General features: G+C 34.9%; 1 protein-coding gene across 8 annotated transcripts in view; it reads left to right on the top strand.

Moving 5' to 3' along the window:
• Nucleotides 1–17,631, top strand: part of LOC113657475 (collagen alpha-1(XXV) chain) — a 140,605-nt gene that overhangs the window by 75,385 nt on the left and 47,589 nt on the right. For all 8 annotated transcript variants that reach the window (XM_047801050.1, XM_047801054.1, XM_047801053.1 and 5 more), the window contains exons 4-5: nucleotides 1,816–1,823; nucleotides 16,163–16,189. In XM_047801050.1, coding sequence (XP_047657006.1) covers nucleotides 1,816–1,823; nucleotides 16,163–16,189 — 35 coding nt within the window. The remainder of the gene's footprint in view (nucleotides 1–1,815; nucleotides 1,824–16,162; nucleotides 16,190–17,631) is intronic.

The following is a 17,631-nucleotide window of genomic DNA, read 5'->3' as shown; positions in this document are numbered from 1 at the left end:
AATTGTTTAACAAAACAATAACACTCAATGGAGAAAACCATCTAGTATATCTATAAAAAAAAAAAATCAATAAAACCAGCAGGCTTTGAAAAATAACTCCACTTAATTATAATATATTTCAATAATTAAGTAACTTTAGGTGAATGGACCACTGGAATATGTTCTAACAATTAAGTGGGCATATTTCAAACAAACACAGGAGATGCAATGAGGCAAGATGGATATATTTATGAAAAGACTGCTACTTCTAAGCATGGTAAAAGTAACCAAATTCCTTTCACTTCCACAGAGGGAGTTTGTCATAAAAGAATGATAGCATCCTAATGATAATGCATTAAATAGTAATGAACTACTATCAAAGTAAACATAATACACATGGGTATTATTATAAAATAACAGAGCTGGCCAAACATGACCTACGCAGCTGTCAGTACCCAAGGCTGTTCCAGACCTTCCTGTCATATCTGCAGGTGATAATTACTTGCCCTTTCTTATGATCATGCAGAGTCTACCTTGCCACCTTGCCAAGAAGCCATTAATCATTAAGGTAGACAATGTCAAACATTCAAAGGATTCCAGGACAGAAGCCGGGTTATTTATCTTCACTCATAGGTTTTTGGACTGAGCTCGAAAAGATGGAACTGCAGTGTTTCCTGTGTTGCACATATGAATATAGTGTATTTATTATTCTATTCACTATACTTTATCTGTATATGCATTGTATGTTGTAAGCTCACAAAGAAAAATTACTTGAACAACTTGTTAAAGGTTAAGAAGCTCTTAAACTAACACACCTCCTCATGTCTAGGCAGCTGTTTAATTAATCTTCATATTAAACCTTTATGATTGAAAAAGGCGTTAGAACTTAGGAAATGAAAAGGTTTTTCAGATTTGGAATGTGTACATATATAAATATACAGTGTAATTACTCTCATACTCTCATGAATCATCAGTTAACTAGAAAGTTAAACATCGCTTTGAAGGTAAAAAAAAATCGTCATTACAAAAGTATTGCGCTCAAGAACAGATTTTAAAGATTTTATTTCAAAAAATTCAGATCTTCAAGTTATTATTTATTTATTTCTACATAATTTCAAACATAAAAATTCCCTTGTGAAATTAAAAGCAGACAGCTTTAGCCAGAGCAACTTATATTTAATCTTGTTTTACACAAGAGAGGGTTAAGGACTTTGCTTAAGGGCCCAACCGCAACAGCTTGGTGGACCTGGGATTCAAACTCATGACCCTCTGATCCATGGTCCAACACCTTAACCACTAAGCTAGAATATCCATCATATAACATTACACACATAAACTGCAGTACTGGAAGGGGAGTAAAGCCTTTTTTTGTAAATTGGAGGACAAATTGGGCTAAAGGATGTTACTGAAAAGGGGGAAATAGACCATGCTGAATATAAAATTAGCCCATATCTCTTAGTAAAAAGGTATACTGTATCTGATTCTCTTCTGGATTATTGTTAACAAACAAGAGCTGGAAAGAAGATATGTGGCTCTTTTGCCTAGGTGCTAATTTTATATGCAAAGAGTATTAATAAATCACATGAATCTGCATGCAGGCAGAAATGAGATTCAGTGATACTTGTGAGTTGAAATAGATTAGCCGGAAGCATGTACTTTCCCTCAGGGTATAATATATTTATATTGATATATTTTGGGCTACTTTGGAGTTGAAACAATGCCAGGAGTATCTAAAACACAGCTGCTAATGGACATCTCCTGAAAGAGTAACTGATGTCTTGTCTGCTAATTTAGCCAAATTATGATTGATCATTTTTCTTTCTTTTCTCTTTCTAGGACCCCCTGTAAGTACCATGGCAAAGAGCTGAATTTCATTTGAATGAATGATTGTACATCTTTGAAGGTAAAGCCTCTGATGACTTGGGATTGGAAGTGGCCTATATTTTCATTTACAAATCATTAATAATTGTGTCTTTTCTATATTTTCTTTTTTTTATTGCAGTCATGTTGTCAGAAAAATCTCATTTCTCATTGTTCGCTGCATGCAGTAGGCTAAGCTTGTGGTTTATAAACAAAACCAAAGGATAAAGCTGTGGAGGAAAATCCAAATGCAATGGTTTTCTCTATTGCAGAAATGAGTTGGAGCAAATTTTACCAAACAGTGACAGTTTGCCAGGACCTTGTCTAAAAAAAAAAGAATCTGTGGTACAATGTGATTAGAAAATCATTCTGCTTCAAACAGATAAAAAAAAATATCCGCAATCAGGATGATAAATATAAAGTCATATTTAACCATTAGAGGCTCTCACAGTCCAAACATAATCCAGGTTGAAGCAGATAATATAGGTTAGTTTCATTTAATTCACAGAAGTTGTGTGCAGTTTAATGCAGGACCACAAAACTGTGGGAAAAAAAGACGCTTTTTTTGTGTGTAAAAAGAAGGAGAATTCTTTTTACACACCCTGACAGCTGCCAGACATATTTCAGGTTAGAAGGAAGATGAAGCCAAGTGGTAAAGGTGGTTTTATTCAGCCATCAATTACTCTGTTGGGTGTTGAGTATCAACCCATGCTAAGACAGAAAATCACTAGAAAAAAAACAAGGAATTGATGTTTTTTTTAGAGGATCTTGGGATTCAATTAAAAGGTTTTTTCAATATACACCAACAGAGCATCATTTTTAGTATCAACTAAATGATTGAAAGCACTGTATGTTTCTATCTAACATTCTGCTTTCAATCTCAATGTTACAGATGACATAAAACCAATGACAGCACTTCTAAAATGGATATTTCTCTCTAACAGTGACGTGTTGTATAATAATTCAAGGGAAGAAGATCGTATAGTTATTAGATAAAAATAGAAAATTAAGAGATTTCTGCAGATTATCTAAAATAATCCAGTGAACGTTAGAGAGGTGTATGATTTAAAATAGGCTCTGAAACTCACAGATCGTTTAAAAACTCTCATTTCAATAGGCAATATAAGAAAGAACAAAAGAGAAGCAAGATGGAAAAGCGATTATTTTCTTTTCATGTGTTCTATTTCACTCCTCCAGATAATGTTTTGGAGATATTGTAATTCACATAATGGAACTTTTATTATTTAGGAATTTTGAGAACAACAAAAAGATTGGAAAATCGCTCAGCAGTTAGCCACTGGTTTTCTCCAGACAAATAAAAATAAAAAATTAGCAAACACAATTTACTATAGTTATGTTGCCTTACATAAAAAGATTAATGTGTCTATGGAAAAAAGAATACCAACCACTGCAGCAATCATGACTGAACAAAGAGCCAGTTTAGCAATGCATTTATGCCCCATGAAGTAATATACCATTAAATGTGTGCAATTATAAAAATGAATTAAAGCAAAGAAAAAAATTCATTTATATCATAGAAACACAGAAACAAAGCATGAATTTAAACTTTTTTCTTTTAGAAACTAAATAAAACCAAAACAAGCAATTAGTTCCATATCCTCGTGAGGGTTGGTAGATTCTAGCTTCTCTTTAGCATGTGTTCTTAACCTGTTAGTCTGAAAAAAAAATCTGTTATTGTGTATGCAATGGACACAATTAAGGCTGCAAAATAATGAGGCTAAACAAAACTAACAGATTCATTCTAGAATGCAATTCACTGAAGCATTAGCATAACAAGGTAAACACGCGATTCTTTAACATGTTATACACATAGCATAATTTTGCTATGTTATTTATTTATTTATTTATTTATTTGGTTAGTTTTATTAGACCTTATGACTTCCAGTCAGCCTATAAGCGTTCACATAAACTATTGGCGTGGAATTGCATTTTTCCAGGGTTTTTTTTTCCCCTACGAAATTACTTGAAGGAACAGTGTGTCACGGTAAATGAATTATGCAGTAGGTCTGCCCAGGATTAGAAAAACCTTGGAGACACCCAGGAGCTGAGCCCTTGGCAGCATCCATAATGTAGTGCACCTGTTAATAAAACATCTTCCAGTTGGACTTTGATCAGCTTTATACCTCACCTCTGCTGTGAAGAGATTTAGAAGAGTCCAAACACTAACTTGCTACTAATTATCATGGCATTTTAACAAGTCAGGAAAAAAATCATGCAAGTGAGAAATGAGAGTTTCATGGATATGAATTACATTCAGTACCCTCTGTGAACATAATCTGGAGTTTGGCAAACTGTACAAATAAAGACTGTACAATTACATTTTAATGTCCACAAATCATCTGTGAATTTGATGATTCCTGTTCAAAAGTCTTCTCATTTGTCACATGAGAAGCTTTGATCTGAGAGGACCAACTCCTGACTGGTTTGTGCGTTGCCTAGCAATTAAAGTAGAAGAAGTCTTCTAACACAGTCTCAAAGACAACCAGCTAGAGATGGCACAGCTGGATTCAAATATGAATCACACCCACCCTGATTGCCATCCATCTCTGTGTATGGAATCTCTGAATTGCCCAATGACGCTAAGAAAATCGATTTTATATTTGATTTCTATTAAGGAAAAAACATAACCTCCAGGGGAAAAAAAAAGTTGTTTGAGGTTTGATTTACTAAGTTTTTTTTAGCATAAGGATATGTGAATGTATAGTTGAAATGAGATGAAAAGCTTAAAGAATATGAATACCAGACACTGTGTCTATCAGCATGAGGTTAGGTTAACTGTAGAAACTGTCAGCGTCATAGAATTGTGGGTGTAAATTGCTAAACCTTAAAAATAGTGAGAGCCCAAACAAAATATGTGTTGGTTAGTGAATGTTATATTATATACAGTATACTTTGGGGACTGTACCAGAAAAAAAACAATGTAACAGAAACCAAAATGAGCAAAACCTAATACAAGGAGGACAAGAAGTGACAAGGATTGACGTCTGTACCATCCCAATGGACAACATATGGGGATTTTTGGAAGGCTTTTCATATTGTGCAAAAAGTATAGAAAAAGTTTCAGTGTTGACAGGCATTTCAAATCAGCCAGATTCAATCTGGTTTATTCAGTAGGCCAAGTGAAACCAGAGACTTACATCTATTACAGGATATTTGTACTGCGACAACAGAAGCTTTCAAGCAACCGTAATACTGCTGTAACATTGTGAGATATGTATATTTTCTAAGCTTGTTGTTATCAAACTCAGCAGCAGAACGAGTGCTGTTCATCAAATCCTGTCAGAGATATTTTAAACATTTGTGGCTATTTAATTAAATACTGGCATATATGCAAGTCAAAATTTTGATTATTAAATGAAAACATTTATATGAGAAATATTTTAGTAATACTGAACAAATACTCTTTACAAATCGCTTGCAAATCTAAAATGCATTCGTGGGTTCAACAACTCAACCACCACCAACAAGAACGATAGCAGCATCTCTTTTATAAAGCCCTTCAGTATTAATTCACATGAGATAATGCTTTTGAAGCAATGCTGTCCTTCCTCAACTAGCTTCCTGCCCACATCAGATTTTAAAACACTGCTGCTTGGCTGCAAGGACAAAAATGGACCCATACTCACATAAGACATTTATCAACCACCCTTTATTCACATCTCCTGTAAGCCTATAGCATCGCTCAACGTGAGTCTTCATTCCTCAAATATAAGGAGGGCATGCATCACGACTCTTCAATGTACCAGCACCCTGATGGAGGAATAAACCTTCCATGACTCTCCAAGTAGCTTCCTATATAGACTGGATATCTACCTCTTCACTTAGAATATAGCTAATATAAGCAATTAAATCTCTGGGTTGTTGATTGGAAAATCAGGGTTCCCAGGATCAGCAATGTCGGGTTGCCACTGTCAGGCAAGAAGTTCATGGATAAAACTAATAGCTAATTATTAAATTAAGGGTATATTTATATTATCAATGAAATGCAATTTTGTAAGCAAGGTACAGGATTATTACAGTGACATTAAGTATATAGTCTGTGAATTTTGGCACTGTGGTAAAGTAGAGTATTTAGAAAAAGGAAATATTATGCTAAGTATATATTGATAAATTATTCACTTGGAGGTGATTACACTATACTGGATAATCTGTATATAAATCACAGCCTTGTTTATGCGTTCTCATTTTTAAATCACAATGTAATTCTTTTTGTTATACAAGTCAGATGAACTCAGATGATGTTCTTTCAGTGACTTGACCTTTTTCAGGATGACATTCCATTTTTGTCGATGACAACAATTGTCCCTCACCGCTTGCCGTCATTGCAAAATGATGCACCACCCGTTCAGCAATTGGCTGCATCCGAGCAGTTATGATGCTTCTGTAAACTTCAAAATTCATTCTGCTGCTGCTGTCAGCAGTCACATCATCAGTAAAGACAAGTGAGCAGTTCCTCTGGCGGCTGTACATACCCATGTCACCATGGTTCACAGATGAAGTGTTATGCTTTGGATCAAAAGTAGTTCCATTTTTCATACACACTTTCTTCATTCTTCAAGAAAATTGTTATTTGGCTTGTGTTCAACAGTTTTTGTTTGTGATTGAAAGCACTCTTTAGTACTTCCCAAGATGTAATTGTTAAGATCATCAGTGCATGTAAACCCCAGTACCAAAACTAATGGACATTTGATATGTTCTCATGTTTTGTATTACTTTAGTCTGCTGGCATTCACATTAGTTCCTCTGTCAAAAGATAGCAACTCATGCTGGTCTCAATCATTTATCACACTATTAGCTTTTTGGAAGTATGTTCATATTCAATAAAGCAGGATAACTAACATAAGAAATCTAGCATGTCTGTTAGATAGCAACTGAAGTCAAAAGGTTATCTTTAGTAATACTATGTCAGTAGAATATAAAACACATCCAATGGTAATAACTCACATGCACAAAAATAACATTTTTGCAGAGCTGCATGTAGTCACTGTCAAGTGTAGCATTTATTAGAAACAGAAATGTATATGATCTAGCTTTTAAAGCAAGTCCTATTTTTTTGTGCACTCTCTCAGACATCTGTGTATATCGAGTATACAGTACAGAATAAGTTAAACTGGGATTACTGAGTGTGTCGGGTGCTAAGCAGAGACACAGTTCAGTTAAATGCAAGGTGAACAGCTAATTAACTTGCCTGGCAACACATTGAACCTTTGTGGTTCTTTATTGCATGACTCCTTCAACTAAACCACTTTGTTCAGCCATACAATGTACCACTATGGACACATGTGCACATATGCAGCCATCATTAAAGCTACTTTGGGCCAGACCAATTGTGATACAATGCGATTATGGGAACCAGATGTTTTCCCCAAAGTCAGTTTTCCAGTGGTTTTTCTATTCCAGCCTAACCTCCAACACTGTGATTCCCTTGACAAGTACCAGCCACTTTGTGGTAATCTGTTCTTGCCCACTCTGTTCTGATTGCTTACATCCCTGTCCTCCATTAGATTTTCAATTCGAAAACATTCCACATGGCTCCTTGCTCAAGGGTTCTTATTCAGACCTAACATACAGACATGAGGTATGCCATTAGTCTTAGCTCTTTTTTTAGGCTTGTGGTTTGGTGTTCATTTAGTGAACTGCCCACTAAAGCATTAAAGTCTCTTCAGGAAGAGTGTAGTGGCAATTACCTCCACTTGCTCTCTTGTTATCATGATCTATTGGTTTGTTTACCTGCTCATCCCAGAGCTGCCATTGATTTATGTGCTTAATTCACCAGACTTGCTCATTACCAGAGAGTGCGTTCATATAATCAAGACTGTTACATGTGTGTAAAAAATATTTATCTACATATACTTAAAGCTTTGTCTATAGAGGTGTTTAGGCATTCATTCATGAAAATACATCATGAAATAATAAATCCATTGACTCGAGTGATTAATGGAAAGAGCAGGTACGGATGAGTAAAATTTGGAAAACAATTTAACATTTCAATCGCAGCCTTTGTGTCTGCCCATTTACATAAAGTAGTCTGCCATTCCTCATAATCAAGCACTTCCTCAGTAAGTGAAGGGCAGTCAAAATTACTCTTTTTATGGCCAGGTTTAACCACAATCGCCACTCTGGATTTGCTCCATTCGCAGTTTTAATGTGTGTTAGGAACAGCTACCACCATTAAGTACTGTTTAGTCTGGGTGTAGGCCTTTCTTTGAAGCAGGTGTGGATTTTCAATGAAGCATATTAAATGTACTGCAAAGGCCTAATTTTCATTGTAGCTCTATCATAGATCCAATAAGGTAAGGAAGATGAATATATTGTGGTTATGCCCCTCAAAATAATTAAAGTAAACTGACCTTGTAACTGACCTTTGACAGCACAATAGATAAATCCATAAATGAAATATAAAACTGATTGCTAAAAGATTTTATACCGTTTATTGATCCTATTTACTAGGTTACAAAATGGAATAAAGTTTTGAATAAATATATGAAGTCTTATCATTTGCAAATGATCCTAAAAAGGAGCAACATTCTTCAATAACATCTATCCTCGAATAGCTTTATACAAATGGTGTTTATGTGCTGTAAATCAGTAAACTCAACGTAAATGGTGTTATCAAACTCATTTCTGCTCAGTGATGTGCTTGTTCATAAGCGTGTAAAATATGAACATGTTATCTTCAACCACTGCCCCACCCACCAGCTACCCCAACGGAGGTAAAATGTCTCACACTGAAAGCCAACAGTTTCCTGACCCATTTTATATCAGACTTGAGGCAATAAAATAATTAATTTGTTTATACTGACTGAAAATGTCCTATAAGCCAATTTCCACTCTGCTGGCAGAATGGAACACTAATGTACTGGTTTAAAAAATCATTAAAACAGGGATCATTTCATACATGCATTCACAGAAATTGAGCTTTAATTTCCTTTTAAATGACTTGAAAATGTCTCCAAAGGTCCCTGCTCCAGTAAAATAGATTTGGAAATATTTGTTTCTCTTGTTAACTCCAAGTGACTTAACACAATTACTTAGTCAGTAATCCCTAATAGGTGTTCAGTATGTGAACAGCATCTTTCTGAAGCTAATACCTTCTTAAAATGAATGTATATGAACTAGGCTGCCACTGCAGTTACTGTATTAACACAAGCCTTCTAATGGTTGTGCTAGATAAATTCTGGCTTCAGTTCTTGAAAAGGCTATTAATCTTCATTTGATATCTAAAAGTGAGTATTGACTGCAACTACTTTTAAAAATGAGGTTCCATGCCTTTGAGTGACAGTGATTGATTTCACAGGGCAATCAAATGCTTGGATTACATATATTAAATATAAGTCTCAAACCTGTGATAATAATAATAATACTAATACTGCTGCTATTACTACATAATAATAATAATAATAATAATAATAATAATAATAATAATAATAATAATAATAATAATAATAATAATAAAAGCAGTATTTTATTTTGAAATACTTTATTTAAGACACTATAAGACAGACTACACCATGCAAGCATATACAGTTTGATAGGTAGCTGTACAGTATATGTATACGGAAACAAAACAGATTAACAATGTAGTTCAACAGTCATTTTTGTAAACAGAAATATAAAAATATTTGAAAGAGTTAAAAGAAAATAGAAAGTGTTATTTCCTGTAACTACAGTTTTTCTTAACTGGAGTTCATCTTATTTCATTTTTACTTTTTTTAATATCCAACTGAAAATCTAGCCTTTACCCCCTAATCATAGCCAAAACATTCAACCTGTTATTATCCGTAATAAAACAGGGATCCTTTTACAGATGAGATCTTTTGTTTGTTTACTATATCTTTCACTGAGTTCATATTTCTTCCCACTGTTCAGCAACATGAAAAATAGCGACAGTTTGACAGTTTGTATTCAGCAGTTCAAGCACAAGGCTGGAAAGCTTCCACCAGTTTCACTGTTGTTGACATGAACATAAGGGTCCTAATGAGGTCACTACAGTTTAACTCTGTCTTCCAGCATAAATGCATAAAATCTATGTATTTAGGCAGTGTTTTCAAGAAAAACAACCATTTTGTTAAATACTTGCTGAAGTACAGTAGACTATATGAAAAATGTGATTTACACCATTGTTCTTAAAAATTCTGTTGAGGTTTTCTGTAATTATAATTTGGTAAAAAAGGAACATGCACATATATGTTAGATGTTTCCTTTTAATAGGTGCATTAAAAGCTGATGTTAGAGCATGTACTGGTTAGCTACATTAACAGAAGTATGTTTTGTTTTTAATAGAAGAGCAGCAAAAACTAGCAAATTATAATAGTCATCTATAATAGAATCTCTTCGATACCGAATGCATTTCTTTAATTGTTTGAAATATTAGTAGTTACTAGTTGAAATGTTTTAAAAATTGACAGAACATGTGTTTTAAACAAGACTATTTTTTCCCAAACCACCATGAATTGTGCAATAATGAATGGTTGCTGAACTCCATCATACTAACAGGATGTCACTATTTAATTAATTTGGCCTTTTGTGTCGTTCTGCTGACAATAAGCAAGCAATTTGGGTAAACGTTGGATCTTGGTAGTTTTAGAAGATTTTGGGGTCTCTTCACCCCAACATAACTGTAAAATTCAATCTGGAAACAGTGACCTCCTGATAATGTAGTGGCAGGATGTAGTCTTCTATGTGAAACAATATGCAATCTAAGACCTATTCTAAGAAACAGTAATGTTTAGTTCCCAACTGAACATAGAGCAGCTGAGGACACTGTATGTTTTTCCAGTATTTTTTATTTTTTTTTATTGTTGTTGTTATGGTTAGTAGACAACAGACACTAAGATTCCAAACTTACACAAAGCACATATTAAATCTATGATCTGACACAACTATGGCATAGTATACATTTTGTTTGTGTACGAACAGTACATAATAAACCAGAATAGTTTATGGAAGAATGTAAGTACAACATAAAAGACATAAAACATAGAAACCTAATTCATAGATTTTATCAATTTTGATCTTCATTATGACTCACATCTTTCACTGTAAATTATGTAATAGCATAATGGTCAAGATTAATAATGGAATATGTAACTGCAAACCTACATGCATGTCCTTAGAAATTTTTAAAGGTGTTATATAGGTTACTACAAGCAAAGATACACATGTACACAAAACAACAAAACTTCTGCTATCTTATTTCTTAAGATTTCTTATTTAGGGAAGTGATACTGTAGCTCAGTGGTTAAGGTGTTGGACTACTGATTGGAAGGTTGTGAGTTAAAATTTCAGGGCCACCAATTGGTCTGCTAATCCTAGCTCCCTGAGCAAGGCCCTTAACCCTCAATTGCTCTGTTGTATAAATACAATAAATGTAAGTAGCTCTGTGTAAGGGTATCTGTCAAATGATGTAAATGTCTCTGCTATGATTTAACCCATCCACCCCTGCCTTGTTCTTAATAACTCTTGATTTTAAATACATTTTATTCACAACATAATGATTGAACCTGACAAGAAAACTTTTGGCAAGTCATACACATCATCATAGCTATCACTGGAGGAAAAGTAGAGCTATCAGAGCATGAGAAACATGTATTTAATGGAGAGGTAAATATAATGCTAATACAAAAGGTGGATTTTTGGGTAGAAAAAAATAGTTGAAGAATTCTTACAACTCTTCTGTTCTGAGGTCCTATAATGCTTTGGCATCTGTTAATAGGTCTACTATATTGCCCTGAAAGAATTTTACACAGTAACCACTACTTACATATGCATATAAATATTCATTATAAAACCTATCAGTGTTCACGATTATAGAATAACAAATGTTAAACTGAGTTAAAGTCATCCTCAGTCATAGTCACCATTCATATAAACTTTAAAACATGGTATGTTTCTGGCTTGGACCTTAGTGCTATTTAAAGATTTATTGTACATAGTGTAAATGCTTGTAAATGTTATGATACACTAAGGGACCCTAAAAAGTCTGCCTGAGGGAATGAACTGATTTTCCAGGTGGGAGATATGAGAGGGGTATGAGGTCATTTTCTGAATATTGTTTTTACATAAACAGCCCAAAGGCTGGAGTGCTATCTGACTCCTATTCTTTTTATAGAATTGTGTGTGTGGTGGCTGATCTGAGGCTTCAATGGACTGTCAGTTAGCCAAACTATGAGATGTCACAGAAGACAAATGCCTTTTTTACACTTTAATAAAATTCCACTGGGTCCCTACTACATACAACTTCCACCTATGTAGAACTCATGATCATATCATGATCTGATTAATACTGTAGGTATGACCAGTAACCTGCAAGATTTAACTTGACTGCTCTGACTACGGTTTACTTTGACTGAAACGGCTGCCAATGAGATAGAGTTGGGGGCTCACTGCTCCATGGGTTAGGGGTTGGCTATCTTCTGTGTAGAATTCAAATTTTTCTTCTTCTGTCTATATGCTTTATGTCTATGCTTTGGTGGCTAGTCCATTTTCCTTGCTTCCACATCACAAAAACTTGGCAGTAATAAATGAGTCTAAGAAGGTGTGGAGAAGTACAATAGATTGATGTGATATGGAGGATGTTTTCATGTATTTTTGCCTCCCAGTGTTACTGGGATAGGATATGGATTCAACATGTCCTTGACCACAATAGAACAGTTTATGAAGTTGAATGGATGAATGAATAAATGAATGAATGAATGAATGAATGAATGAATGAATGAATGAATGAATGAATGAATGAATGAATTGATTGATTAGTTAGTTTATTAATGAACTTCCTACATTCACCAAGAGCCCATTGATGCCTGTTCCACCTGAAAGCAGCTTATGTGTTTTGAACATTTGCTAGTGGTGTGGCATAGACCAAGATAGAGCCATAGACCAAGATAGAGCAAGATCCTCAGTGTTTGGTGATACTAGTCATGAGATAGAATTGCGATGACCTTTATATATATTTACAAATCTCTGAGATATAAGGGCTCAAGCAAATGCTATTTTCTCTGCAGATGTCTTAAATAAAACTGCTGAAATACAATCAGGATCGCAATCAGTACAGAACTAGTAGCTTTGTTCACATTGCACAGATAAATTCCATTTTCCGTGGTTTTGGATAAATCTCAAACCTATTTAGACTCAGCAAATGTGGTAATGATATCCAAAGCTTGACCACATTCAACAGAGACATAATGTGCCCCAAATTGTTTATTGAAATTGTTTATTTCATTTGCTTTGGTTAGTTCACACAAGACATGGAGATGTTTCTTCATCAATTTCATTCTGGTCAATCCTAACAGAAGCCATCTTTTTAGCTTCTGGTTTTCTTCCTGGTTTTAATTTAACTCTGTTTGTAGAATCCTTAAATGCATAATTTTGATAGAAGATATTTAAACAGTACAAGTAACAAAAATATTTACAAATTGCCAAGGTAGCTAAACTGCTTAAGATTCACATTTGCAGACTGGCAGTCTGTCTTAACTATTTATCATTTACATGAACATAAAGTCCAGTTTTTTTTTTGCTTTACCACAATCCTTTTAACATGAAAGGAAATTCTGGTAAATCTAAATATAATTTTCTATATGAAAAGCATGACATGCTTTGGGCCTACAGTCTACCCATATTTTTATTTTTATTTTTTTTGAAAGATACTTAAAAAACCTTGTGGCCCCTTCTTGTGTACAACACATAGTGTGCAGATATACCAAGTGACTCCTATATTTTCACATTTGAACAGATCGTCAGTCAGCCAGCCAAATGCCTCTAGTTATCTGGTGTGGTTGTTTGTCTTAAAAAAGTCACAGTATTATGTGTGCCAACTTAACCTAACCCATTTTAAACTGTACTCCCATTATATTATTTTATCCAACAAATGCAAGTGGCTTCACAGATGATATCACTGCGTGATATGGCAAATTCATTCTGTCAGTGCTATTTGATGATCTCTCAGTTCAATTTTTGTGCCAAGCCAAACTGAGCAAACCATTCAAAAGTTTTGATAAGACTGCATACCAAAGCTTAGTCTAATTGATCAGACATAAGAGTCCTTACACAAACAGAGATTTTAAGTAAAAATTTATCAGATTTGTATTAATACTCAGGATATCTACTTTATCAGATGTGCTGTGAGGAATGATTCTCAGTTCTTTGTGGTTTTCACTCAGGTCATGCAGTCCTTTCAGGCCATGTAATGCATTTTATTCCTGAACTGCTGTCTGCTGGTCAGGAAACACAGCACTATGATGTTACTATTTGTATCAAACCTGCAAAAAACTGTAAATAGTAACGATTAATTTTGATGTTCTGTGATACTTTTCAAGGAATTACTTCTGGGAGATATATGTGTGTTTCTTCTTTGCCTATCAGCAGTTTATCAAGAAACTGACTAATATAAGACTTCTGAATCTTCTGTACGGCGGTGATGCTTCCCTTTTTACATAAAAGCTAGAAATGCTTGGTTTATTTGCACAAAATGTATTTAATTGCAAATGTTCCTAAATAGCACAACCTACTGGAGGGGTGGAAGAAAGGAATTCAATCTTCAAACCATTTTCTTTTAATGAGAAAAGCCATATTCTTTCCATTATAAATTTGTTGTAATTTTATTCATTAGGTATTTTCATAGAATTTTGTGATTTGCAGAATAAGCTATTTACAGTTAAAACATTTGTTACTGCAGATAAAGATCAGGGCTTTCATTTCCTTTTTCAGTTTCTCCAATACTTTATTCAAGAGGACATTTTTGCTTCAGCGGGCAGGTTTTTATGCTTCACTCTTTTTCAGAATAACCCACAATTAGATCAATATACAATTTAGAAGAAAACAATCGCATAGGGATGTTAGCTGTTCCTCTGTGGACATGGCAGCTGTTACATGTTTGTTTAACACTTGAGGGTAATGGATTTAATGTGAATGCCTCCCCTATCTCTGAGGGACATCTGTGCTCATGGATTTGACAAGGTCTGATATAGCTCAGATAGAGGTTAACAACATGTCTGTGGTTCTCTTCTTACCTTCACTCTCTCACTGGGAGACCTGCTTAGCGTTCAGGAATGAAAGGAACAGCTCCAGACATAGTATTAGCTGGAACTGATCCATGAAATGTCAGACTCAGGGTGAAGCAACTGAGGTAATGTTAACACACTGTGTTTTAAGAGGAAAATGTCAAATGGTAAAAAGCTTCTCCTCACAAATAACAAAATGCCACAATTCAAAGGCTTTCTTTTTATTAAATCAAATTAATTGAGTGCATGTCATGATTCAGGCATGAGCCATTTAGAACAGGATAATAGCTTTTAATATGGTTATTGACCCCATTAAACTGAACAATTTCCTACTCTTTTAATAAAAAACAGGATAGTTAGTAGATATTTCTGTAAGGTCTGGGCTGTCATCACACAGATCAGAAACTCAGAAAAACCCTGAAGGAAGGAAAGCTACTGCTCAGGATAGCAGGTGTCTGGCTATGCCATCACTTCCTCTGCGTCAAGCCTTTTAGTCTGAACACAACAGCACACAGCCACATGTGTTTGCATTTTAGAGGCTTCCTCTTTACAGCTATTCTCACCACAGAATAGAGCAAAAGAAAGAAATGATTCATTTCCACCTCAGCGACAAAATTCAGAACCAGTAAAGCAATTCACTATTCAGAACAGCACAGACACTTCAGATGTCTAAATTAAATCCAGTTCAAATAAGTTCCAGGGGTCCAGGGTTATTAAATCATAAACAAAATTATATGAGATAACTTTCATTGGGAGCTCTTACAAGTATAGGAGGCCTTTTAGCTGTTATGAATAAGTACGAATAAAATGATAGTTTCCTGTGATGGATGAGAGAAATGAATGAGAACAGGAGCTATTTTTTTTTCCAGAATGACAGGTCACATGACTGTGTCATTGAGCTTCTTAATACTGAAAGTGATTGAGCTATACAAAACAATCATGTTAGTAAATGATTTGTACTGGTAGTACAAAAAATGGGGGACAAAAGGAGGCAAAACCTCTAGTTTATCATCTTCAGTAACTGCTTTGTCCATGTGAGGGTTGTGGTGGAAAAAAACAAAGGACTTAGATGAAAACCACATGGCACGTAAACATTTAGATCTCCACTCAGAGTGTAACCAAGCTCAGGATTGAACCAGGAACCTTGAAGCTGTGAGACAGCAATGCTACCAGCTGCACCCAAATCTTTGATGGGAAAAGCTGATTATGAGCTAATTCGTTGATGCAGATTTGTGTGTAAATGTTGTGCAGAGCTAGTGAGAATGAGTTTGCAAACCCTAACATTTTCTCTCAAACCCCAACAGGGTCCACCAGGTCCGAAAGGTGAGAAGGTAATTATCATTTTATTAGCATTTACACTTCTATTCTCATCACTTCTTGTATTATGCCTTTACCTTATTTTTGATTTAGTTTATTTGTTTAAATGGCATTATGAAATTGTTTGATTTAGACATCTAGCATTCAGAAATATTTAGCCCACTGCATTATTGCTTTAACACAAGGCCCTGGATACATTCATTTTAACATTTCACTTAGCACTTCACCAAGCATCCTCTATAAAACACTAAAAAAACACCAGGAAAAAGCATCAAACTTAAGATATTACACACTCTTTAGGATATGGACTATGTGATTGATGCGGACCAATGAAGCTAAAATGTGGAAAGAATAAAAGCCTTCAGATATGTGAGGTTTCCTCAGCTCTCACTCCATGGGCTGTTAATATTCTTGCATCTTTTGGTGATATGGTGAAGAGAACTACAAATCCTTTAATAGCTGGCTCCGACAACTTTTCCACAAAAGCAAGAGGCCTTTAATAGAGCTGTGTATTGCTGAGGCAAAGATGAGAAGGTTGAAAGTTTGAACTGCATTTCCATCATGATTCTTTTTTGTGAATCCACTTGAGAAGCAGCATGAGAAGATGAATAAATGTACCTAATAAATTGGACATGCAGCACAATGGGGAAATTGGTTTAAGGATTTGTCTCTAAAAAGTGGATAATGGACAGCTGGTAAATTAAAAAAGCCCTTTTCTCAGCCCAGTCACTGCTATTTAATGTTTGTTGAAATCTGTTGACCACAAACCCCTAAAGTCCAATACAAACCACTCTGTGTAGCTTTTCCAGTTCAATAACATTGCATAGGATGGAGCAGCACATACAGTTGCTTTTTGTAAGTCATGTGGATAACCTATGAAAAATTATACTCTCGTTCATTTAGTCACACTGCATAAGATAAAGCTTGTACACTGTACACCAATTAGAAATTGGTAATGGTGGTTTCATACATGAGATTGGGTTTCTTCATACAGTGCTTGGGTAAACTATGTGGTAGCTTAGTGGTTAATGTCTACTGATTAAAAGTTGGTCTACTGAATAGAGATTGTGTGTTTGAATCCCAGGTCCACCAAGCTGTCACTGCTGGGCCCCATTATTTTTATTAATGTAATTAAAAATAGCTGCTGTCCATGATGATATACGTCTTTGCAGCCAGTTGCACCAATTGAACTTGTTGATTTTGTTCAGTTGTTCAAGATTCAAATTTAAAATGGCTGCACCAAGTCATACAGCATACAGTAGTTTTAAGCTGGCATTTTTTTTAAAAAACTGGGTGAAGCTATAGCTGGCAGTCCAAGTGAGTCAGAATAACAGTAGCCAATTATGTGATGTGGAGAACAAGCTGGTTGTGTGAAGCTGAGGGAAAAAGGAGTGATAATAAGGAAAAAAACAGTGGGTCATGCTGTTATAGGAAAATAACTATGGGTTAGTTCGTT

Source organism: Tachysurus fulvidraco, chromosome 1 (genome assembly GCF_022655615.1).
Source record: "Tachysurus fulvidraco isolate hzauxx_2018 chromosome 1, HZAU_PFXX_2.0, whole genome shotgun sequence".
Taxonomy (NCBI): Eukaryota; Metazoa; Chordata; class Actinopteri; order Siluriformes; family Bagridae; genus Tachysurus; species Tachysurus fulvidraco.
This window is presented reverse-complemented; position numbering and strand designations above follow the sequence as displayed.